Raw genomic sequence first — 26,028 nt, 5'->3', positions numbered from 1 at the left:
TCCCCATGAAAGGAAAATGGGAATAGCACCAGAGAGATCTAATGAGAGTCTCTGTTCTCTCATCAGTGTTATTGCTTTTGCTCCTTCTGAGAAGTCTGTAGAGATGTTTATATGGATAATGTTGTTTTAAGCCGTTTGCTTTTCATGATCTTCCTTCAATCCTCAGTTGACTGGTGCAGAATAAATGAGCGACTCGCAGCAGCATCAGATGGTATATTATTCTGACAGCCATAATAAGTAATGTCCATCGAGAGCCGCTGCTACAACCTGGCAGTGTCTTAAAACAATATATTGGAAGGAGTTTTCATTCCCAGTGCTTCTGCTGGTAATAACAGCAGATTATGTTTTACCATGTGTTCACAAAACCAAAGCAGCACATGACATTTAAGATTTTTCAAATACAATATTTTTTTTTTACATTTTCACCAGAACATCTTCTCTGAGTTTCACCTGTCATGACAATCAGCAGTAAAAGTATACTCTGTCAAGACTCTACTACACAACTTTGCAATTTAGCAATGCCACTACCCAGCCAGTGAATATAGTTTTAGAGGACAACATGCTTTGTGTTTCAACTTTTAGTCATACTGCATACATGACTCAAACATCATCTTGTCATCGCCCAGAAAAGGCTGAAATAGTGAAAGAAATTCTTTCAGAGGCAGATTTATTTCTTATTGCACACTTCTGCTCACTTGCAGCTGTGTGCTGCTTCTCACTGAGGTTAATATTCTTACAAGATTGCTACTTTTCTGTGCATAAACACACATCCGAGAAGTGGCCATTCCCAGTACAGGACTTGTAATTGCCAGCTCTTAATAAGATAAGATAAGATAAGATAAGATAACCTTTATTAGTCCCACACGTGGGAAATTTGTTTTGTCACAGCAGGAAGTGGACAGTGCAAAAGTTATGAGGCAAAAATTAGAATACAATAAGAATAAATACAGTACACAACTGTACAGAATAGAATAAAATAAAATACTATATACAGTAGAATAAAATAAAATAAATATACAATAAGATAAAAATAGAATACAAATACTATATACAACTGAGTAAAAATACAACGATGACAGAAAGGATTATTGCACTTAGCATTATTGCATATGTATGGATGTGTGTGCTTGATCAGTTAAAGTCTTTATTATGGAGTCTGACAGCAGTGGGGAGGAAAGACCTGCGAAATCTCTCCGTCCCACACCGTGGGTGCCGCAGTCTCCCACTGAAGGAGCTGCTCAGTGCTGTCACAGTCTGCTGCATGGGGTGGGAGATGTTGTCCATCAGGGATGACAGCTTAGCCGCCGTTCTCCTGTCACTCACCACCTCCACTGGGTCCAGAGGGCATCCTAGAACAGAGCTGGCCCTTCGGATCACCCTGTTCAGTCTCTTCCTGTCCCCAGCAGAGATGCTGCCGCCCCAGCAGACCACGCCATAAAAGATAGCAGAAGCCACAACAGAGTCATAGAATTTCTTCAGGAGTGGGCCCTCCACTCCAAACGACCTGAGTCTCCGCAGCAGGTACAGCCTGCTCTGCCCTTTCCTGTAGAGGGCGTCTGAGTTATGAGTCCAGTCCAGTCTATTGTTCAGATGAACACCAAGGTACCTGTAGCTGTCCACAGCCTCAATGTCCATACCTTGGATGTTCAGTGGTTGCAGTGGAGAATGCTTGTGCCTGCGGAAGTCTACCACCAGTACCTTGGTTTTACTGGCGTTGATCTGGAGGTAGTTCAGCTGGCACCAGTCCACAAAGTCTTGGGTCAGACCTCTGTACTCCTTGTCGTCCCCATCAGTGATGAGGCCGACTATTGCAGAGTCATCAGAGAACTTCTGCAGGAAGCACTGGGTGGAATTGTGGGAGAAGTCTGCAGTGTAGATGGTGAAGAGGAACGGAGCCAGAACCGTTCCCTGTGAGGCCCCCGTACTGCAGACGACCCTGTCCGACACACAGCCCTGAGTCCTCACATACTGTGGTCGGTCGGTGAGGTAGTCCAGGATCCAGGTAGTGAGGTGATGGTCCACTCCAGAGTTCACCAGCTTGTCCTTTAGAACCGAGGGAAGAATGGTGTTGAAGGCACTGGAGAAATCAAAGAACATGATTCTCACAGTGCTTCCAGCGGTCTCCAGGTGAGCGAGGGAATGAGGTGGGTGTTCCCTTTTGCAGCCCCAGCTCATGATTTACGCAGATGAGGTGGGAGTATTTTACGCCATAAATCCTGCCTGACGTAGCCTCACAACCATTAATCACTGAGGGCAGAATAAGATGTAACTGTCGTGGTCTTTGATTCGTGATGAGCATTTGTAAAGTGTTTTTGTTCATTTGTTGTTTTATTGTTTCTTTGGCCATATCTCTCTATTCTTCCTCTTCATTTTTTTGCACCAGCTTTTTTAAAATGTGTAAAGCTCTTTTTTTGTTGGTTAGAAATTCAGCCTCCAGTATCCTGCATCTGAGTCCTCTCTTCTTTGAAACAACAGTAAGGTTTTATTTTTTATTTTTTTACCCTCATGGCTGCACTACTTTGCCACTTTATTTCCTAAAAGACTTGACACAGCTCAGACATGCGTGCTTGCAAAAATGTCATTCAGAAAGAGCCCTTTAAGAGGATTTCTGTGCTCAGACTGTAAATACTTTATGAATCTTATGTCTGTTTACGTTTTGCTCTCTGGCTCTTGTAGTGGCTCTTAGCGTTCCATAACGATCAGAGGGGAGAAAACACTTGGCAACATAAAACGCGCTTTAGCATCTACGGAAACTCAACATGTCAGCTGTAGTTGCTCTGCACTGTTGCATCAGGCTGATTAGCGTGCCTGCTGGGCAAACAGCCACTGTGGACAGAGCTGGCAGGTGCTACAGGAATGTAGTACCCTAGATGGGACTGAAGATTAACTGCTTATACAGCAATCAGAACACAAGTATAAGTTACTTATACTTCGTGATAGTTTAAACTTCTGCTTATCAATTTAACATGCTGCTATGTCTTACTGGGACTATCATCCTTGTTGAGGTTATTAGACAACACCTGCTGTTAAAAAATGGAAAGAAAAGAGAATGAAAAAAAGCTTTGTTTGCTTCAGGAAATTTCTGCTCCTGTTAATTAGTTGCTTTTTTAGTAGACCGCTGCTTCCTGGAGTGCTGAAAGTTACTGAGGAAAGAGATGAGTTTTCTCCAGAGTGCAAAAGATCTTTAATTATGTACTACTTCTAACGTAACCCTGCATTCATCGTGCTAAAAGTCGCCCTGTTAATTATGTTCCCACATTCTTCCTATATAAAAGGTGGTATAGCCTACATCACATGGCACCACGTCTTTATGATGGCATGGCAATTGAATCCTGTTTACTCATTGATTAGTGTCAATTCTAAGTGAAGTGAAAATGCTCCTCAAAACATCCTCTGTGTAAGGTTTCATAATAGTATCTTAATTAGATGCTTTCTATCACCCACACACCATATGCCAAAAAGTCTTTTGTGGGTGGATGTTTGTTTGTCTTGAATGCGTAAGGCCATCCTTATTTTTTGGTGGTTGCAGCAGTATTTATTTGCACTTTGACAGAAACAGCAGTATACGCAGGTAGACATTTTAATACATCATCATAATCTGGAACAATATGGCCACGTAGATGGTAATATTTCATCTGAATCATTCTGCTGAAACAAGACTCGTGACTGTGCTCATTCCTCATCTGCTTTAAGAGTACAGACCTTGCTTTTATATTGATCAAAGTGTGTAAAATTTAGAGAGCAACCTAAAACCGTCAATCAAAATGTGTCAAACAAGATGTTAGGAAATATAGTTTATGAATCCTGAATATATTTAATGCCATATTAGAGTTACATTGTAAGAATCGTATATAGAAGCTATTATGAGGCTTTCAGTATTATGCTGCTCTCTGCTGGTGGTAAATGACTAGTGCAGGTTAGAGATAACAGATAAACAAAACTACAATACTAATCTGCACTCATGCAGAAAGCCTAATTTCCTGCATCGTCAGGCATTTTTGACTGCTGACTAAAAGAATGATTTAATGAGGCCCTAAAGAAACCTACTCTCAATAGGAATGCCTTAATCTCTAGGCTACTTCTGCCCACATATAACCCATGCCATAAATAATAGCAAGGTCCTGTTTTATCTTTATTTTATATCCTTAGGGAGATGCTTATTGCTTTCTGCTTAATGCTTATTCTATCTTTTATGGGTCACATAACCATAACAAGTGCTCTCAAAGTTCATGACCGGGAACAAAGGGAATTGCTTTTCTATTTTAATTTAGATACAGATCCATTTTCTCATCCATTATCACTTTGGTCTCATTCAAACATTTTGGCATTTACATTTGGCCTAAATATATTAAAGCCAGACCTATCTAATACATTTTTATAGGTCTATTTTCTATTTAATGGGTCTATTTAAAAAAAATTCTTTAGCACTACATAAGTAAGTAGGCAAGGGTACATTAAGAGCAACAGGCTAGCTCAAAGTCCTTTTGTGAGAGCCCATAATGCTTATTCAAACTCAAGAGTTATTTTTAAATATTCAGAGTGAAAAAAAAACATGTATTTACTTGTGTCTTCATACCATACTTTTCTCATATAGCGCATCTATGGAAGCAAATATGTAAGAGTGCTGCAACAGTCATGAAAAAGAGAAAATCTCAGCAGACAAGTTGTTCACTACCTTCAAGTATGAGGATGGCTATAGTGGGCTGACTGGGTGGTCCTAATGTGGGTTAGTCCATGCAAGGCACACAACACTTTTGCCATTTGGGTCCCCTTTATGGGTTTTCAGCCAACATCATGACTGTGAGCATGCTCTGGGAAGCCCACTTATTGGGCTGCTCCTCTGGGACCACACCTATGTCTACTGCCCAAAAGGTTATGTTTGCTGGAGTACACCTCCCAAAGAGCAGCTAGATCCCCACACATGAACAAGCATAAGCCTAAGTATATCTAAACATTGTGTTTCAAACTGTGTATGCATGTTGTACATGTGCAGATGTAGTTGTTTTCTTTGCACTAATTTTACATCCCATTCTGATTACTCTCTGATAGCAAAGGAATATCTGGAGCTCTTGGATTCAGTAACCCTTGCAGAACTACTTCATGTGACAAATAAGAAATGTAATTCTCATATCATTTACTGTTTCTTTACCTCAACATTTTATAAACACAACAAAGACAGTGGTTTGTTCCAATAAATGACAGTGCCGAGTGTCTACATGACAAACAGTGTAATTTGTACTTATCCGCCTGGAAATAAAGTTTAAAGAGAAAAAAGAAAAAGACCTCTGGGCGCCAACAGCATGGCCAACAACAAAAGTCGTGTTTGGGTCACGTGATTCCCACATTATAGTATGCTAACTCATCATTGGACGAGGCTCTTGTCCACGCCCACAACACCCCGTGCGTGTTTCCCGCGAACGACTTGCGTTTGCGCCGTGAAGCTAGCTATACGGTAGCTGGTGTAGAAAGGTTGGGGGTGGTTGTCGTTGGAGTTATTTAAAATACAAACACAGGGAAACAGACTTTCAACTCGCACACATGGCGAAGCAAAGCTCGCTCTTTAATTTCTTCACCAAGTCTCCGCCGCTAGTCGCAAAACCGAAGCCGAGTCCCTCCCCGGAGGAAGCAGACCTGCCTTGCTCTATAGAGAAGTCCAACTCCTCTCCGAAAGAGCAAGCACAACAGACTCCGCAGCAGACAAAAGACACCAACAAAGCTAAGAAGGAAAGTAAGTCCAAGCCAGCGAGCGGAGGATTCAAGAAACTCTTTGGCGACAAGGCCCAAACAACCAAAGAAAGGTGAGTGAGTTTGGGAGCCGTGTAGTTGCTGGAGTCGGGTTTCGTACAGTTTTCCTTCCCTCTGCTAAAATTGTTTGCAGGCCCCCAGAAACACCAGCGTAAGTTCTCTTTTTAAATTAACGTATTAAGACCGCTTAAAATGAGAGCTGACAGAAAATAAATAAAGAAAATGTAGCGTGACCTTTCCTTTGTGCTACGGACACGTGAAATTGGGGGTGACTCGAGCAGAACAATGCTGGCTGTTGGGTCAAATCAATGCTAATGCCTGTATTTGTCAAAGTGGAGGGTGTGTGGACTTATCACTATCTTCTGCCATAGTTTAGACTGTTTGGGCCATCTCAAGTGGGCACCACACCCCTACCCACGATAGGGGGAGATGATTTTTGACACGTGGCCGTGTGTGCTTTTAAGATAAAAGGATTTGCAAAACCGACTTATCACAAGTGAATTGCAACTGCTTTTGTCTTTCCTGCACCTCTGTTTTACTATTTTAAACTGATTATTATATTTAAGAGGGGCTTGTTGGACTAATAAAGGTCCAAGCTGGTGTTGTGGTGTTGCTTTTCCACTCCATTCAAGAGATCGACTGTAACACACAATGAGTCACGTTTAAAGTTAATTTTACAGCATTGAAAGATGTGTGAAAGTGTCTTTGCTCTTCTTATCCTCAGCAGCCCTCCATGCTTATTCAGTGCTGGTGCCCTTGTGTGGGCAAAAATGGAAGGGTACCCCTGGTGGCCGTGTATGGTGGTACCCCAGCCTCTGACTGGGCAGGAGATGAGGGGCCATGGTCGTGACCAGCGCATACACGTTCATTTCTTTGATGAACCTCCAACAAGAGGATGGGTCAGCTCTAATAGAGTCAGAGAGTACCAAGGTTGGTTGTTCCTAGTTGGAAGTGCATCAGTGGCTTGCATCCATTTTGGGGCCATTGTTTGCTGTCTGCTCAGAGTAAGCTGGAATTTCTTTGTATGATTTGCACAGGCTCTGACAGCAGTGATGCTAAACCTGGAGGAGTCTACTTCTGTGGCAAACCTGTAATCCGTCGTGCAATGGAGCTGGCTGATGGAGTTATGTTTGACAGCCCAGAAAAAAGATTAAAGATACCTCTCTGCACGGACCCATCTGATGCAGAAGAGGATGATGATGAAGAAATGGAGGTTACCCGATAATTTCTGAATATAATATTTCACCAGTGTGGTCATGAAGTCTAAATTCTCCTGTAATATTAAAAGTAATGTTATTCCCAGGGCAGCAGCCTTAGTCGCATGGTGTAATTATCAGCTTATCATTACTGGTCAGTAATGCAAGTTTTTTTTAAAATTTGTATTTTATTCTTTTTTTCCAGCTTGATAGCTTAGTAGTGACTGATGAAGAGGGCAGTGATGAGTATGAAAACAAAAGCGAAGCCCTGAAGCCATCCAAAGTCAGTACACGTTTATTCTCTGCGTTAATGGAAAAAGGAAGCAAGGCCAAGCGCCGTCGCATTATTGCGGCCTCAGATAGTGACGGATCCGATGAGGAGTTCAAACCAGAAGACGCTGCGTCAAGCAGTGAGGATGAAGAGGACCGACGGAAGGAAAGCTGTGGAGAGAAAGAAGAGAGCACCGAAAAGTCAGATGTGGAAAGCCCCATCAAGCCTGCCAAGCGCAAACGTCCTGCAGAAAAGTCGGCTAAAACAAAAGCAAAGACACCTACTGCTCCATCTGTTGCACCTAAAAGAGCTCCAGCAGCAGTTGCAACTGACACAAAATCTCGTTTGTCAGCCTTCTCTGCTCCCGAGAGCTTTGAGAGCCAGGCGACTGGATCAGGCTCCACTGCAGGGGCAGTTTGGGATCATGAGAAACTGGAGTGGTTGCAGGATGGCAAGAGAAAAGACGGCAAACGGCGGCGACAGACAGATGATGACTATGATCCTAGCACCTTGTATGTGCCAAATGACTTTATGAATCAAATCACTCCTGGTATACGTCGGTGGTGGCAGCTCAAATCTGAGATGTTTGATACAGTGATTTTCTACAAGGTGGGAAAGTTTTATGAGCTCTACCACATGGATGCTGTGATTGGAGTCAACGAGCTGGGACTGACATTCATGAAGGGGACTTGGGCGCACTCTGGTTTTCCAGAGATTGGCTTTGGACGTTTCTCAGATGTACTGGTGCAGAAAGGCTACAAAGTGGCTCGTGTTGAGCAGACAGAGACCCCAGAGATGATGGAAGCGCGCTGTAAGACAATGCTCAAGCCCACTAAATTAGACCGTGTAGTGAAAAGAGAAGTGTGCAGGATTATCACACGTGGTACCCAAACCTACAGTGTGTTGGATGGTGCTCCTTCAGAAAGCCAGAGCAAGTTCCTTCTGAGTTTGAAAGAAAAGGCTGAAGAAGAAAGCTCCGGCCGCTGCCGCACATATGGAGTCTGTTTTATTGATACATCAGTCGGTTGTTTTCATGTCGGTCAGTTCTCAGACGATCGTCACTGCTCACGCCTGCGTACGCTCATAGCACACTATGCTCCCGCTGAGGTGCTCTTTGAGAAAGGAAACCCATCTGTTGAAACTCGCAAAATACTCAAAGCCTCTCTGTCCTCTGCTCTGCAGGAAGGACTTAACGCAGGAACACAGTTCTGGGATGCTCAGAAGACTCTGAAAACCCTCTCAGAAGAAGATTATTTTAAAGAGGCAACTGGCAAGGAGGAAGGGACTGGGAGCAGCTTTCTCCCCGCTCTTCTAAAAGAGATGACATCTGAGAGTGATTCACTGTGCCTTACTCCTAAGGAGGGCTATGAACTAGCACTGTCCGCTTTGGGTGGATGCATTTTCTACCTGAAGAAATGCTTGGTGGACCAAGAGCTGCTCTCCATGGCTAACTTTGAAGAATATGTCCCAGTTGATGTTGAGGTGGAGAAAGCTGCAGGACCCGCCAGTTTCTTTGCCAAGACTCGTCAGCGTATGGTGCTTGATGGAGTGACTCTGGCAAACTTGGAAATCTTTCAGAATGGATCAGGAGGAACAGAAGGGACACTGCTGGAGCGTTTGGACACCTGCTCTACTCCGTTTGGAAAGAGGCTTTTGAAGCAGTGGCTCTGCGCTCCTCTGTGTAACCCCACATCTATCAGGGACAGACTGGATGCAGTGGAGGACCTGATGGGAGTTCAAGCCCAGGCTACTGAGGTTTCAGACCTTCTAAAAAAACTTCCAGATTTAGAGCGCCTGCTGAGCAAAATCCACAGTATCGGGACACCTCTGAAGAGCCAGGACCACCCTGACAGCAGAGCAGTTCTCTATGAGGATGTGACCTACAGCAAGCGCAAGATAGCAGTCTTCCTCTCAGCACTGGAAGGTTTCAAAACGATGCAGGACATTGTTTCTCTTTTTGCTCCAGTTTCAGGCGAGTTTCGTTCCACGTTGCTTTGTCGAGTTATCAGCCTGAATAGCGAAAAGAACGGCCTCTTTCCCGACCTCTCTGGTGAACTCAAACGCTGGGACACTGCCTTTGACCACCAGAAAGCCCGCACTACTGGAGTAATAACCCCCAAAGCTGGCTTTGACCCGGAGTACGACCAGGCTCTGACTGGAATCAAGAACTGTGAACGAGAGCTGCAGGATTACCTGGACAAACAGAAGAAGAGACTTGGCTGTAAAAGCATGTGCTTCTGGGGAACTGGGAAAAATCGCTATCAGATGGAGGTTCCTGACAGCGTCTTGGAGAAGAATATCCCCGACGAGTATGAGTTAAAGTCTACAAAGAAAGGCTGGAAGCGTTATGTGACAAAGAAGACTGAACGGATGTTCTCAGAGCTGCAAGGATTTGAGGAGAAGAGAGATGCTGCACTCAAAGACTGCATGAGGATGCTCTTCTATAACTTTGACAAGAACTACAGTGACTGGAAGACTGCTGTGGAGTGCATGGCAGTGCTTGGTAACAATCCTTTTGTTTTATTTTATTTTTTTAATTAAAAAGCTTCTTTTTTTTTTTCATCTTCTCGATATGTAATTTGTGTTGTTTTCACTACACCGGTCTGTTCTCAGTACATTTCCTGCAGATGTTACAGAGAAACTGTCATACTGTGTTTTTTAAATAATGATGTTGCACCAGTCTGAGGGCTTGTTAGAAGTAAGTTCATTTATTTCACAGCTTGGCTAAGTCTCTGTTTCAGGGAAATTCTGTGTTGATGTTTGCAGTTATTTAGATTATTGCATAGTTTTTGATTTCTGAAAGTGTTTGTACCACTGGGACACGTCCAGCCACAGATTTGGTTTTATTGTAGCAAAGCAGACCTATAAGACGTGCATTTAATATGCGCTTTTTTTTTTTTAGTTCTTAAATGTAAATAATTAAATGTTCAGTACTTCTTTTTTATTTATGTCCTTTTTTTTTGTCCCCAGATGTGCTGCTGGCCTTTTCTCGCTACAGCCAGGGCGGCGACGGGCCTATGGCCAGGCCAGAGGTCGTGCTTCCCGAGGATGATGCCCAGGTTGCAGCCTTCATCGACCTCAAGGGATCCCGTCATCCCTGTGTCACCAAGACCTTTTTTGGCGACGACTTCATTCCTAATGACATCTTCATTGGCTGCCCTGGCACCGGTGAAAATAGTGAAGATGACAGTCTGGCCTCTTGCATCCTCGTCACAGGGCCAAACATGGGTGGAAAGTCTACTCTAATGAGACAAGTGGGTATTTTTGACTATATGTATAAATGTATACATACAATTTCATACGTTTTTTTTCCAGTCTACATAGACGGTGTATTTGCAGTCTCAGTTGGTCCATATTAAGATATCGTGCTGCTCCTGTTGTACAGTGTGGACTCGTGATCATTCTTGCCCAGCTGGGTTGCTACATTCCAGCTGAGAGCCTCCGCTTCACACCAGTTGACAGGGTCTTCACTCGGCTGGGCGCCTCAGATCGTATCATGGCTGGTAACATCAGAGACTCTTAACATATTAGGAATAATGATCTGAGCTTGTGCTTCATGAGCTGAGCGTGTATTTTCAACTCTGTGCTCTACAGGAGAAAGCACCTTCTTTGTGGAGCTGAGTGAGACTGCCAGCATCCTGCGCCATGCCACTAAACACTCACTTGTGCTTCTGGATGAATTGGGTAAGCATTTATTTAGTTTGCTTATTAAAGCTTATTCACATGATTGGTGGATAGCATAGACTGTATTCTCAGCACAATATTGTTGTGGTGTAATCACTGAGCTGTGAACTGCTTGCAGGAAGGGGCACAGCCACATATGATGGCACAGCAATCGCCAGCGCTGTTGTAAAGGAGCTTGCTGAGAAGATCTGCTGTCGCACTCTCTTTTCTACACATTACCACTCCCTGGTGGAGGACTATGCCAACAACCCTGCCGTGCGTTTGGGCCACATGGTGAGTACAGCAATGCTAATCACACTTGATACTCGACAATGCAAGGTCATTTAGGACTGTAATAAAAAGACAAATTTATATACCAATTAAATAGTACATTTTGCAAGGAAATGAATCCTGAAATAAATAAATGAGGCTATATTTTTATACATTAATGTCAAATACAACGCTTAAATGATAAGCAAATTATTGCATTCTGTTTTTAATTTAAATTCTTCACAGTTCACAGTACACACATGTACAAGACAAATGAAAGCAAAAACTTTTAGTGCGAGACAATGAATTGAGCAGTTTGTGGCTACATCTGCTCTTCGAGCACAGCTGCATGCCTGGAGCCCTAGCCGCAACTGGCAGCTTCCTGCTCTTAACATTTTGCTGTTTTAGTAACATGGTGCAAAAAATTGTAAGGTTTATTGTAGGGTCTACCTTACAATATAAAGCCCCTTGAGGCAACTGCTGTTGTGATTCGTCACTGTATAAATAAACTGAAGAAATAAAGAAATTTTGAACTCACCAGAATTTGATCGTTTCAAATTGTGCACGGCAAGTTTCACACAATTGCTCAGACACCGATATTTACGGTTTGTTAGTCTGTGTTACTTTAGTGTATTGTATATAATGTGCACTATGGTGGCATTACTGTAAACAGCTTTGGTATGCGAATTTCTGTTATGAAACATCAGGTTGAGCCTTTTAGTTGTCAAGGCATGACAACTGAGGGAGGGATAGGACCTAGAAAATGAAGTCATAAATTGGATGAAGGTCTCATTTAGTTCTTATCAACTCATTAGCAAAAGTGTTTAGTCGGGTCATAAAGGAGGATGGCAGCTCATTTCGGACTTTTTACCACCAAAATTGCCTCCTGCTGTTCATTAGGGGGAACAGCAGGAGGCAATGATTTATTTTTCAAACCCGGAGGATTTACTAGGGTTTATTTTTTTTTCTTTAATGCAGTTGGTTTGTGGGTTTTAAGTATCATGTTTCCCTTTCGCCCCCTCCTTCAGGCGTGCATGGTGGAGAATGAGTGTGAGGATCAAAGTCAAGAGACCATCACTTTCCTCTACAAGTTCATAACGGGTGCGTGTCCTAAGAGTTATGGATTCAATGCTGCTCGACTCGCCAACCTACCAGAGGAAGTTATCCAGTCAGGACACAGGAAGGCCAGAGAGTTTGAGACAAGCACCGTCAATCTCAGACTTTTCAAGTACGTATTATTGTTTCGCATCAGTTATTCTGCAGATACTACAGTGACACACAATGCTGATCTGTTAAAGTCAGAGCATGGTTACTTATGTTCCCTCCTGTCCCCTCATGTAGGAAGCTGTGCCAGTTTGCTGAGGATGCTACACTGGACAGCACCCGTTTCACTTCCCTCATTCAACTGCTCAGTACTCTGTAAAATGTTGTTAAAAGTTCAATGCATTTTTTGTTTTGTTTTCTTGTCATTAAAAAAAAAACACTACTGAATTGATCTAATAAAGTTTATTTTTAAAAAATGACAATGTTTCATCTAGGAAATTAAACCCTTTTAATTCACGCTAGCGCCTACATAACGGTTATTGAATACTTCACAATATATTAAGTCTAGATGTTATGATACATGCATACATTTCAGTCTGTATGAGAACCCACAATCACCAGTACACATGAATTGGGGGAAGGGGGCAATAAAACCAATAAAGCGCTGTATATAGATACTTGTCTCAGCTTCAGTAGAGTAAAAGCCTCTTTAAATTCTCCAGCAACATTGGCAATGGAAAAACACATCAAAACTTATGCTTTCATAAGAGTGCTCTTTCATTTGGAGGACAAAGGAAGCCAGAATTTGTATCCTAATGGGCTGTTAAACAGCATCCGTGCCTGCGATGGTAGCGAAAATGACACCTGTATCAGGATTACCTACTGAACTGAGATCGATTCACAAAGTAACAGACTAAATGGCATCAGGTCATTTATTGTCAAATTCTGACCAGGGCCGGAGATTATTAAAAAGAAACCTGTATTAATTAGCTTATCATGGGTTAATTTCCAATCAAGATGCAGTTGCATGTAAATCTGTACTGCCTGGTCTTTAATTTAAGTAATTGTGACAGGCCAACAGATACTAAACCAAAAAATATGCATAGATCATGTAAAGCAGACTGGAATATCATCAACAAACACAAGAAGATATACAAGTCTTGTGAAAGCACAATTACACATTAATTTTTCTGTATTGCAAGTGTAAAGGAGTCAACATTGCTGGAGAAAGTGTTTAGTGTTTTCCTCTCTTGTCTCTGATCTCTTTCACAGAAAGAAGTTAGATACTGTGACATGAGTATAATTACAGCAATCCTAGGGTATAATAACCAAAAAAAAAAAAAATTAAAACACATTTAATAAAATAAAGACATTCAAGTACAGTAAGATTTTTGCATGAAAATACAAAACTACACAAAAAAAAGCATTAAAATCAAATCTCAACAGTTGTCTTGAAGAAGAAAAAAAAAATGCTGAAGTGCTAGGTTGTTTTTCCCGTACATATCATACGAGCACGTCGGTTGCCCAGTGATGGAAGCATTGTTGTATTTGGGGGCTTTTGCCTTTTCATGAGACGAGCTGTAGCCTCTTCTGACTGACTCTCCATGTTGGATCTGTACACTGCAGTATCTCATTCATCCGCTTCCCAAAAGCAGATAAGCCTCGGTGGATTTTGTCCAACTCTCACCGGCATCATTTACTTGACCAAATCAACAGACCTACAAATCCCGAATCAGTTGCTCTTCTGCTCTGTCCCACTGATGTCATCTTTTGTTAAAAAAAATGTAAGGAAAAGAAAATGTGAGGCATCCATAATCACCTTTTTCTAAATGTCTCCTTTTAGAATATCCGAGTCGCAAGTCTTTTTTTGTTTTACTTTTTAAAGTCACTGTATATTTTTGCCAAAGTGAATCTGTGTTTTAGTTTGGAATTGCTCTTCCACGGCACAACTTAAAGTGTCTTATACGTCCATTACTGCTGAAGCGCAGAACCTCGGAACTTGAGCTCAGTTGTGCTGCAGTGTATTGGACTCTATAGGGGGAGCTGAGTCATACAGAGTGTCTGTGTCATGTGTCGGCTCTCCTGCTAACGTGCAAGGATTTGACAGCGTCCCAGCACCACAGTCACAGAAGAATCTGTAGGCAGAGACGGAGGAGAAAAATTAATTATGTTTGGTCCCCGAAAACAGAGAAGAGAGTACATTATATTGCATTTAATATGCCTTTATACATCTGTGACTAGTAAAAAATTAAACAGTGTAATCAGACCCCAAGCTTCTTATAAGCGAGCATGCACATTATTCTCTTTACCATCAGGCAGACTGACTAGTTTTGTTTCTCTTCATTCAATTCCTCCTACCACTGTCTGTATCTTAGCCAAAATTTGCTTATTTGAATTAATTATCAGTGCACTTAGCAGCAAGCTATTTGTCTCGGAGATGGTATCTCTACATCAGCAAATAAAGATGTGGCAGGTTAAGCCAAGCTTGCATTATAAAATACACTGAAACAGCAGTGATCTGCTGCAGCTTATTGATATCCACCATCATGAGAAACACTGCTGTGTGTGCGCCATGCAGGGAGAAAGAAAGAGCAGCAATTCTTAATTCCTTGTTTTGTGAATGCTGTGTTCTGCTTCTGCACTTTCACTCTGGTCTAAAGTGGGGAGCCTCAAAGGAAGGCACCAACAAGCCAGTCTGTCATCCATTTACATCCAGGGTGTATTTAGTTTGTTCTGTTTACTAGCATGCATCAGTCAGACTTACCTATCGTGTCTGATGAACTCTACATCATGTCCTTGGTGACACTTCTTGATACAATTCACGCAAATGGCGTTGCGGTCTGTTGTGTTACAAGTGTGACACCTATGGAAACCCAAGGTGTGTTTTTTTAACAATCACAAACAAAAATAGCTGAGGTTATTTTTGAGTGCGAGAGGTGAAAAAAAGTTTACCTGTAAAAATCGTGCATTGGGTAGCTGGTGTAACTTGAAATCTTGTACAGGCACTGACCTCTGCTCACAGCTTTTTCAATGGCATCTTGATTGTTCAATATTTTATTATCTGGAGGAAACGGAAATTTGTATGAGATTTCTGCATTTTTATTCAATAATATTTAAAAATCTTTGCCACTAATAATGTACCTTTCATTGTAACATTGACACCAGACGCAAGAAACAACCCCCCAAAACGATTGTTGAAGATCTGATTGCCCTCTAGAGTCGCCGTGGCATGGTTGGTGATTTCAATACCTAGTTTTACATAAACAAATAAGAATAATCAATTTACAAAGACACAGCGATGTTGAAAGTCCACAATAATTAAATTCAAGCATCTCATCATGAGCTATTAAAGCTAGCGTGCATGCATTACCCACCTGCAGCGAAGCCATCAAATATCCTGTTTTTCCGCAGTACTGGGTGACTGTTGGTGCTAATGAGGACCCCCGCTTGGGCATTTCTGAAAATGTCATTCTCCTCTAGTAAACCTAATAACAGAAAATGGACTTTTAATCTGACAATTCACTAACATACCAAAAGATAGGATTACATTAATTTAGGTCTGAATTTCCTAATATTATAAAGCCAAATTAGATCTACACTACTTTTAACCACTTGAATATTTACTCCACTTCCTTTCTGTAATGAATCGGTTACCTCTTCCTCCGTTGAATATACAGATCCCGCCATCTCTACCGTCGTGGATTTTATTCCTCCGCAGAGTGGGGTTGCTGTCTGTCTTTATCCACACACCTGCCATTGCATTGTCAAAGATCTCATTGTCCTCGATGAAACCTAAGCCTAGAGAACATATACATGGATGTTTTGTTATTGAGGCAATATTGTTTAAACAGTATATTAACTATGGCAATAAAGAGAACAATAAGACAGAAAAATCTCTTCTTCTCACCTGAGTTGTAAACCAAAATGCCGCCATTCTGGCCTCCCCAGATCTTGTTCCGTCTGATCTTAGGATTGCTGCCCGTCCTGGGGAGGGAGGACACAATGGAAAAGTGAGCAGCTGCTTCAATACCACTCTACCAGACCACCCTAACATCAGGACATTGCTCAGGTGAATCTTGCTTATGTTACTTGTTATTATTTGTCATGTTACACAAACCTTATTTGAACTCCAGAGTACATGTGATTGTAGATATCATTGTCTTCAAGCACACCGTGGCCATTGTCATAGAAGTAAACTCCAACCTGTTAAAATGGCAATGAAAATATATTGGCTTTAATTTAGTGATTCATAATGTGCTTGTACATAAATATGGTTTATTCCTTTATCCATCTTCTTTTAATTCACAGGATATCAAGTTGGTCTTAGATGGAACTTTGTGATCTCATGACATCAGAATTATGACCATTATGATCAGATGAACAATATACATCCCTCTAGGTGTACTAACTAGCCTGTGATCTGACCTGCTTCCCGCTGTGTATCCTGTTCCTCCTCAGCACTGGCGTACTGCCCGTTGTAACCCACACTCCTGCCAGTGTGTTGCTGTACACCTCATTCTCCTCAATGACTCCTTGTCCTTTTTCATGCTGCATGGCACAGAAACAAACGGTTTCACCTCATAATAAAAATAAGAAACCTGGAATGAAAAACCCTTAAATATGCAAAACAATATTTTTAGAAATATTTACCACATATATTCCTCCATGTTGGCCATCATGAATCTTGTTGTGCCTGACAATAGGGCAGCTATTTGTCCTGATCTGGATTCCTGCCAAGGCGTTACCATAGATGTCGTTTCCTTCAATGAGGCCTCGGCCATCACCAAAAATATAAACTCCACCTTGGTTACCATTAAAAATGGCATTGCCCCTGTTTTGGACAGAACAAATTTGAGAACCTGAATAATTGGATAGATTTGAATGCTGACCTGATTTGAGCTCAAGACTTTCAGTTCATACTGACCGTATTGTGGGGTCACTGTTGGAAGTGATCCACACGCCTGCAAAGTTATTCGCAAAGATCTTGTTTTCAATGAACTGGCCGCGACCCTTTTCATGCACGTAGATTCCTCCTGTCTGACCATGATGGATCTCACAACGAACCACTGTCGGATTGGCGTATGCCTTCACCTCAAAGCCGGCTATACGGTTCCTATGGATGTTACAGCTCTCAAAGTAACCCTGGAAACAGAGAATGACAAACCTATTATAAGTCCATCAAAGTGGTTTTTAGCTTATATGTATAAGTGCACCATCATCATGTTGTTTTATGTTTTTCACCTAGTTTATCTGCATTAGTGTTATTTGGGTACTACATATTGTACATTTGAATTTCTTCTCATACAATTTAGTGGCTGACAAACATACACAACATAAAACCATCAGTAAAGTGGATCTCACCATGCCGTGGTCAAATGTAAAAACTCCCACGTCTCTGCCGTGGTGGATGTGATTCCGTCTGATGATTGGGTTGCCGTGGTTTTTCACCCAGATCCCAGCCAGAGCGTTGTTTGAAATCTCGTTGTCTTCATAGATTCCCTGAACGACATGAAGAACTGCATTTAAAATAAACCTACTCGTCCCCAGCTGGGCCTGATGCTTTATATAAAACCACAGTTTATCCTTTTTTGCCTTTGTCTTATCAATGGCCAGCTTCTTCTAATGGGAAGTTCTTCCTGAAAAGCTACATCACTGGTTTGAAAACACAGCTTTGGCAAAATTGATCAGAATAAAAGGAGCACTGGTGTAAGGCTCTGAAAACAAATGGCAAATCTAAATAACATAATTATAGTTCTTGATTAAAAATAGCAGCTTTTCCAACCAATCCTGTCAACCTAAACATCTGCAGCAATACAGCAAGAATTCTTTGGTCATTCCAGTTACCTACTTTCTAAGTGACATAAAGGTGAATGTACTCTTTCACTCACAAGATGTATAATATTTTTCTTTTGTTTTTTTCCTGTCAACAGATGTATGTGTAAATCATTTGCTGGTAGGAAACACCAAAGTTAATGTAGCAAGTTAAGTGTTATTGTGCATAAACCAAACAACTATAAATCTCCCTGCCCTGTCAGTTATTTGTATGCAATTATATGCTTTCAATGCTACTCAAGGAGACAGTTTGGCAAGAATGTGTTCATTCATTCTCCAAGGAGACTAATTTGATTCTATTGGTGTGCTTTGCCTCCTGCAGATGACCAGAACCACACAATCAGAAAAACAAGCAAACAAACACTAGAAACTGGGTCTAAGGCCTGAACTCTCGCCTTGCTGAATGACTCACTCATCACAAATACATGTATGATTATTTGGACATGTTTAATACTAACTTTTAGCACTGTAACATTATTCACATGACAGAAAATAGCAACAAACAAAATAATAGGTCAGCTGTAAGTCTGCTGATTAGTTTCCATTTTTCCTTAACCTTATAGATAAAAGACTGATGTCTGTAGACTGGACTTAGACTTGTGATGGTATTCAGAAGATGTGAGACTGCTGGACACGCTCAGCAGAAGCTGACATATGCATTTGAGTTCTATATTTAAATAACATGAAAAACAGGTGTGCATTACCTGTGCATGGTCAGTGATGTAAAGACCAACATTTTCGCAGTCACTGATGTTGCAGTGCTTGATTGTGGGACAAGCACCCTGACCACTGACACACACTGCTGACCCCACTGAAACAAGCACGACAATGATATATTAGTCCACAAATCTACCTGTCAAAACAAGCAACGAAAACAATCTGTGCGCCATCATGGAAAAAAAAAAAGAAAATAACACTTCATCACAAACACATAAACACAAGACCTCGGTAATTCTCAGCCATTTTATCTTATGAGGAACCAAAAACAACTTTAGTTTCTGTCAAATGCTCCCACTGACCCCTCTGAAGGCCCGAAAAGTCAGATCTAAACAAAATTACCTGTGCACGTGCTGCGTATGATGCAGTGGTCAATGATGGGGCTGCAATTGACTGTAATCTCCAAGCAATGGTGTGCATTGTGGTGCTGGGCGGATTTATCATCAGGATTAAACTGCAGGAGAGAGAACTGTTAATGTTGAATGTGACTGACAACAGTAGCTAAAACAGGACTAACATACATACAACATGGGGAAAAAGGAAACATTTACTGTATATGTGAGGAAAGAAATATCAGAGTCATCTCACCCTAATGGTCATGTATCCAACATAAGCATCTTCTGAGCCTTCCATGAATACAAACGTAGAATCTCTGGTATTCTCAATGATAACTTTCTCTGCTACTTTTCCAGGAGCTGCAAAAAGGCCAGACTGGTTTAATTAGAGACCAGACTAAACAAGGGTGCACTGAAACCGTAACCATGACTACAAACGCACTTACCAGCCCCGATCATTGTGATAGGCGACTCGATGTAGATCCATTCGTCTGTGTAAATACCAGAGTGGACAAATATCAGGCCGTCAAAGTGAGGCTCCTGACCCCCTCCAAGAGCATCTTCAATGGTGTCATAGTACTGGGGGAAGGGAAAAGAAAAAAGTAAGAAAAGAGAACAGGTCAGATGAATGACCGCAACATTAAAGTGGAAGATTTGTTTGTTTTTTTAAAGTATGTAATAATTACACTTACAAACATGTTATCTCTTCCTTTGTATCTGGCAGGATTACTGTAAAAGTGTTCTGCAAAGCCTGGTTTTACATGTGCGCCTTTATACTGGGGGAAAAAAGGGGAAGAAACACTACTATTATTCATATGTGGAAGAAGTGAACAATTACAAAAGGATTGTGTAATGAAAAATATGGAGGAACAAAGGGAAAAGAGACAATTTTGCTGAAGGGAAAAGAAAATACTTAAGATCAGTGTATTACAGAGAAAATAATTGTAAACACTATTTCCATCTTAAAAAAAACATCCTCTTCTATGCTTTTATTTCAATACTGAATGTCACTTTGTGACTTCAGCTATGTCCACACTGGTAGAATTTACATTAGCAAAAAGGTCACAGAAGAATCAGTCAAAGATTCAACAATGACCTAGTTTCTGTCTCAACACTGCCTTTAAAGTTGCTCAATAATGCACTACTATATAAAAATTGGATTACATGTATAAGAAGGTTCTACCCAAATGGCCCCACCTGATTCCCTTCAATTTTCTGATTAATATTTCAATGATTAAAAAGGTTTTATTGTAAAAGTATTTCTTAAAGCATTTTAGATAATGTGTTTTTCATGGCCTGCTTCATTTAGGACTGAAGCTCTGTAAACATTATTTAGGTCACTTTAGTCTGAAACCAATGCTACTACATTGTATGTCAGTAGTTTCCATACCAACTGCTGAAAACTTTCCTTCCACGGGTTTGGCTGCTCATATTCTTCCGGGTTTATCTGGTAGAATTTCCCTGCCTCGGGGTGCATCATGGGTCGCGTGTATTCAAAAACCTCCATGTACAGCCTCTTCCTGAAATGTGAAGGCATACCAGGAGTTTACATCCTTCGATTTGTCAGAATTCCTTACAATACAGAAGTCATTGTTTGGCAAAAATGTGATGAACACGTTTTAAAAAAAGTCACATCCACAATATAATTGTTGACACACTGGCCCACTAGCAAAAAGGCTGCAACATTATATGGTGGCTGGGCTCCATTTCATTTGTTATTATTAGTAGTATTAATACAGACTACTGTCCTTCTGCACACTAGTAATGATGAGCCAGCACCCAAGACTCAATGAAGAACCACAGAAACAATTATAAAGTGTATGCATGCATGTGTGTGTATATATATACACATTTATATTTTATTGAGGCATTGAAGACAAACTAATGCAGTGGGTGCTCAAAAAGTGCTTGTTCTGAATAGACTGCAGCTTACAGCATGAGTGGGTTATTGAAGTCATTTGTGGCAGAAGAGAACAGTGTGTCAGCAAAATACATGGCTGGTGCTGGTTGCCAACATTTAGCTGCAATGATTCAACAACACAGGCCGCAAACTGCAATCCAGATTTTTTGGTAAATCGTGTCCACACTTCTGAATCCATCCACTCAAAGGTGAATGGTTCACGTGGCATCATGAAATGAAACGACGCTGTATCGATTAAAAAATAAATTGTTCCAATGACGCGTGGGAGGACAATATTAAGCTAAAGTGCTCATCCCAATGACTTCAAGCTCAACAGTGTATGTACCGCAACAAATCGACTAAGTCTGAATTACATTTGTTCTAAAGAAAAGTAAAGCAGTGACACACACCCACACATCTAATTATTAAAGATGGCTTGCTCACAACATAAAATGAGATTTCTGTTGCTGTTAAATCAACAATAATATCTGGTTTCTGTTGTATTCTTAACATGTAATCAACAATTCAAATTTAGATTAACCACATTAACAAACTCTAATTTAAAGTTAGTAAAGGCTAATGGCTATAGAAAAAGGGTATTTTACCATATTAAAATAACCGTAAAAAAAAAAAAAAAAAGGGGGGGGGGGGGGGGGCACAATAGGATGTTTTGTCATTTTGTCATGTCTCACCAGAGGATAGGGTCATTGGCCAGCTCACTGAAGCGTTTGCACACACATGCTGCACGGCACAGGTCCTGCTCCAACAGGTATGAGAAGATCTTTAGCACCACCTCATCTGGAAGCTTCTCTTGCAAATATTGCTCTGCTGGAGCTGCTGGGAGAAAGACGATCACTGAATTAGACATGCATGTAATGATTTTCCAATTCCACACATAAAGTCAATCCTCAGTTTTTGGGCTATAGTTTAACTCATACAGACACAGCATATTCATCTGCATAACAATATTTTTTTTCATGAAACAAAAGATAATGGGCCATGGCTTTCTCATAATAAAAACAATGTTGAGCTTTTTGCCAGCTTAGAAATTTGATCTTTTTGTCATTTTACTTCTCTGTCAATTGTACACATAAATAATCCATTTTTTAAAAAGGTATCAGCTCAGCCTCTAAGATGATCTGCTCAGTAGCAGTCACCGTTGTTCGGAGACTGTCGATGACCTAGAAGTACGTTTAGTTTTAAACACAGATCATGTAGAACAACAGTATGCACAACATAAAGACATTCTGACAATTGTAAAGGCAGAACCAAATGCCATCTAACAAGGCAAGCATTTATTTGGGATGCTTTGGCTGGAGCAACATTATATAAAAAAGACACCATACACCACAAATAACAGACTTTATACTTTCCAAATGACAAATTTATGGAGTTGCTTCACAATTTTAGCAAAGACATTTTTAGAGAGATTACTCTAAAACATCTTTATACTATAACACAGTCATTTCCCCCAAAATTGCCAATCATAAGAATAGCTAGGATGGACTGAAGAATAAAACTGTCATGTTAAATCCACCAAAACATGAGTAACTGCCATCGGTTCACTAAAGTTTATACCATAGTTTCTTGTCATATATTATTTTTAAATTAAGCTAGAGATGACATAAGACCCATATAACTATGCCATAACAAGTCTGTGTACCACATAGGCCTCTGGTACTCATAACGTTTCAAACCCCCAAGAAAAGATATAATCATAACATAAAAGATTTAGTAAAAAGAAATATGACACTCTGTATGACATACAACTGCACACTACTACCCAACAAGACAGACTAACAGACTAAATGAGTTATAACTTGTTCTTCTCATTGCTATCTCCAACTGCTTGCACAATTAACCCTCACAAGCTGCAGGGAACAAAATTTTGAACATGCAAGTCAAAAAATGTCTTCTTACTTACCTGGTAAATCTTGACACTTTCCAGAAACTCTGGGACGCTTAGGTCGGTGTCCAAAGTTTTCTGTGGTTGAAGTGGAAGCACCCTGTATTTAAAAAGTCGTAGAAAATATTTAGAAATGTTATGTGCCTCAAAATTAAATTAACATCCTTTAGGCAGTTATCCATCTCCAAAATTCCTAACAGACGTACCTCCATGCTTGGCTTTGTCGGACACACTGTTCTCTTGGGTAGAGACTTTCTTCTAAGTTGGTATGGACTATTCTGGGCTCCAGGACCGGATTCTTCTGCAACCATATCTGCAGGAACGTCCTCATCTGGAAAAGGTGGAAGATAAAACCAATGATTATTTACAGCTCAACATATTAAACCAATACAACAGAAACCTGTGTTGATGTGTTTTCAACAGATTTTTCGGTGTAACATTTTAGTATGCTCATTAGGAAAACTAGTTTAAAACTGACTGTCCAAAGAAACCAAAGACCAAAAGAAACCAAAGAACAGCATAATCTTTTTCCTTTTCACTCTGCATGCATTTAATTAACCTATGTGGTGTAGCTTTCTCTGCTTTAAAGCCCTGAAGCATGTGTCTTTATCTGTAAATACAGACATTAATTTGCATGCATGTGTTGAACATTTGGTTGAACAACAGGCATGACTTCACAACTTTAATTCATTGTTTAAAAAAAGAACAACAGCACAGATTCAGCTTCCTTTACAGCATTTACCTCACAGGACAAAAGCCAGTAAAAAAGGTTGTTTGACTATTACCTGGTGTGTGAAGAACAAGGTGATTACAAATCCTATCAACAGGAGATTCAAATAATTGGAAAATTGAACTAATCAGAATATGAACCCTCAGCTAAACGAGACACACAGTATGTTTATAAGCCTATTCACCAAGGTATGATGAGTTGATAGCTACCCCAAATCACTGCTTGTTGCTCTGGTTTCAAGGATAACTCTCACTGGCTACTAGGCCTGTAACCACTACAAACAGTCTGTTAGACCCTGCAGCAGAAAAAGCATGCTCTCATATAAAGCTGCAAAACTGACAAAAAGCATAGGTTCTGCTGACTCGTTTAACTAAAACATAACAGACACTATCATGTGGAATAGGCAAAGCGGCTGTTGGGTATCTGTTATCTACTATGCCTTGCCCAATTCATCTACTGCCATGAAATCACAACTGAGCTACACTGCAATTGTGGCCATGAATAAATTAACTGAGAAATAGAGATGAAGTCAAGTAATCTAATAAGTTATTTTTATTAAGATGAACATGACGGCTTAGTTTATGATGCTCTATTTTGTAAACATTAACACATCCAGCACATCTTAGGTTAACTGCCAATTGATGCTGTGAGCTCAAACATCACAATATGAGATTAGTCCAACTGTAAATCAGATTAAAAAACAAACCATTAATGTGACTTATTGGTGTCCCTCAAGACCGACCGGGTCTTTACTATAGCTCTTTCAGGCATAGCAATTGTGATTAAATAGCATCCTTTGCAAGGAAATGTTTATTTTGGAAAAAAAAAATCGCTGGTGTTACACCGTCTGTTAGACAGTGCTACTGTAACAACTAAAACATAATGTGACTAGGCCAAATAAACGAAATAGTATTAACTACTAACCTATCTCGCAATGCCATGTTACTGTTATAATGGACATGAAGTTTTTAGAACGACAGGACGCAGACAGCTAGCCAAACAGGCTAATAATAACAGCTAAACTAGCACAGGCTAGGTTAAATTAGCATGCTACGACAACTGGCAAAACCACTTTATGTCTCCTCCCCTGCGTTTGTTACCCATAGAACCAGCAAACCGATGTTTATCACATGTCATTTTCTATATTAATCGAATCTCACATAACACAAAACACAGCTAAACACCAGCGCGAGGTGAGAAAAGCAAAAGAAAGGCCGACTCGGAGAAAAAAAAAATCTAGCAAAACAAAGCGCGGCCTGAATGCTAACTACTAACACAAAAGCATCGGTGTTTCCTGGCTGCATAGCGACCCTTGGTGATCGCTCTTACATTCACAGCAACCAACTTTACCTTAATGTGCGCGCATATAAACAACAAACAAACGACAGGCCTAACTGCCCAAAAAACAAAACACGCAATTCAACCTCAAAACCTGCTATAATTCACTCCAGTAATGCTAACACTCGCTGAGCTAGCGTTACCTCTTTCCTGGTGGTTCCTCTCCGGCTGCACCGGGCGCGGCCTCGATACTCGCCTAGGTCTTCTGCTAACGTTACTTGCTCTGACGGAGTTCATTTGGGGTGTTGGTAATCTTGAGGAAATATCGAAGCCTTCACAGCAGAAGAGGCAACGCCGAGGACACCGTCTATGTCTTTTTCGTCAGCATTGCACAATCTGCCATCTTTAGCCGAGGCTTCCGAGAAACGTATCGCGGTGTGTTAACTCCCGTTTCCCCGCACTGGTATTACGTCTAGCCCCGTTCTACTGTAGCAGGAGGAGCCATAACAGACGGGTACAGTCCGTCAGGCCTCAGTCACATCACATGGGAGGACCTCTCGCCATCACGTCGCCTTCCTCGTTCAAGGCGGTCTATTTAACAGTGTTACTTTAGCCCTTTAGAGACCAGCCTTTGGAGCGTCTATCATGTGAGAGTCTGTTGTGAGAAACAGCCAACCTCTTGATGTGGGTAGTGTAGTTAAAGTCTACATTTGCGACATATTGTACTAAATACAATAATTAATTTCACTCGCATGTGCTGTACCAATGTACCTGCACATGTGATGTGACAATAAAATTAATTTGATTTGATTTTGATTTGATTTGAATTACAAGTATCATTTACTCAAAATAAGATAAGATAAGATAAGATAAGATAAGATAACCTTTATTAGTCCCACACGTGGGAAATTTGTTTTGTCACAGCAGGAAGTGGACAGTGCAAAAGTTATGAGGCAAAAATTAGAATACAATAAGAACTAGAAAAATTTGCATTTCCTGCGAAAATGCAGTGTGGATGCCTTAACGGCTGAAGATATCTGCTGAAAAAAGCTGAAAAAGTTGAAACAAAAAAAAAAAACAAAAAAAAGATGCCCTGAACAGGATTCGAACCTGGCCCTCCTGATCAAAGGGCAGCTATTCA

The 26,028-nt window shown here is 40.8% G+C and overlaps 2 protein-coding genes across 5 annotated transcripts; one reads left to right on the top strand and one right to left on the bottom strand.

The window, feature by feature from the left end:
- The first annotated feature begins 5,399 nt into the window (after positions 1-5,399).
- msh6 (mutS homolog 6 (E. coli)) lies at positions 5,400-12,706 on the top strand. 2 transcript variants are annotated; one of them, XM_085478009.1, is made up of 10 exons: positions 5,400-5,798; positions 6,473-6,675; positions 6,783-6,958; positions 7,147-9,715; positions 10,183-10,466; positions 10,598-10,715; positions 10,807-10,896; positions 11,015-11,169; positions 12,174-12,373; positions 12,487-12,706. In XM_085478009.1, the coding sequence occupies exons 1-10, from the start codon at positions 5,539-5,541 to the stop codon at positions 12,566-12,568; spliced, it is 4,137 nt and encodes a 1,378-aa protein (XP_085334135.1). In that variant the 5' UTR covers positions 5,400-5,538; the 3' UTR covers positions 12,569-12,706. The 2 variants fall into 2 exon arrangements, with proteins under 2 accessions (XP_085334135.1, XP_085334134.1); XM_085478008.1 differs by having other exon boundaries at positions 6,470-6,675.
- Positions 12,637-25,521, bottom strand: fbxo11a (F-box protein 11a). Of its 3 annotated transcripts, none has more exons than XM_085478010.1 (22): positions 25,091-25,521; positions 23,086-23,210; positions 22,898-22,979; positions 21,666-21,810; positions 20,464-20,593; positions 19,766-19,849; positions 19,520-19,652; positions 19,327-19,433; positions 19,081-19,192; positions 18,726-18,832; positions 17,551-17,688; positions 17,114-17,331; positions 16,840-17,020; positions 16,615-16,737; positions 16,307-16,392; positions 16,097-16,173; positions 15,844-15,987; positions 15,564-15,674; positions 15,331-15,438; positions 15,142-15,250; positions 14,954-15,052; positions 12,637-14,324 (listed from the first exon to the last, which is right to left on the bottom strand). In XM_085478010.1, exons 1-22 carry the CDS (start codon positions 25,182-25,184, stop codon positions 14,195-14,197), a joined length of 2,643 nt encoding a protein of 880 aa, XP_085334136.1. In that variant the 5' UTR covers positions 25,185-25,521; the 3' UTR covers positions 12,637-14,194. The 3 variants fall into 3 exon arrangements, with proteins under 3 accessions (XP_085334136.1, XP_085334137.1, XP_085334138.1); XM_085478011.1 differs by having other exon boundaries at positions 21,666-21,807; XM_085478012.1 differs by lacking the exon at positions 25,091-25,521 and adding an exon at positions 24,960-24,982.
- Between the last annotated feature and the right edge of the window lie 507 nt (positions 25,522-26,028).

Source organism: Copadichromis virginalis, linkage group LG13, assembly GCF_057382275.1.
Source record: "Copadichromis virginalis isolate Kocher_CV1m ecotype Utaka linkage group LG13, C_Virginalis_male_GT1.1, whole genome shotgun sequence".
In the NCBI taxonomy this organism is placed as follows: Eukaryota; Metazoa; Chordata; class Actinopteri; order Cichliformes; family Cichlidae; genus Copadichromis; species Copadichromis virginalis.
Note: the sequence above shows the minus strand (reverse complement) of the source record. Positions and strands in the feature narration are given on the sequence as shown.

Bases quoted from the DNA above. Each gene is read 5' to 3' on its own strand.
- msh6 (XM_085478008.1), top strand. From the start codon at position 5,539: ATGGCGAAGCAAAGCTCGCTCTTTAATTTCTTCACCAAGTCTCCGCCG. The intron at 6,959-7,146 runs GTTACCCGATAA...CTTTTTTTCCAG, and splicing joins ATGATGATGAAGAAATGGAG to CTTGATAGCTTAGTAGTGAC. The intron at 12,374-12,486 runs GTACGTATTATT...CCCCTCATGTAG, and splicing joins GTCAATCTCAGACTTTTCAA to GAAGCTGTGCCAGTTTGCTG.
- fbxo11a (XM_085478010.1), bottom strand. From the start codon at position 25,184: ATGAACTCCGTCAGAGCAAGTAACGTTAGCAGAAGACCTAGGCGAGTA. The intron at 19,653-19,765 runs GTAAGTGTAATT...CCCTTCCCCCAG, and splicing joins AAGGAAGAGATAACATGTTT to TACTATGACACCATTGAAGA. The intron at 15,675-15,843 runs GTAACCGATTCA...TTCTGTTATTAG, and splicing joins TATATTCAACGGAGGAAGAG to GTTTACTAGAGGAGAATGAC.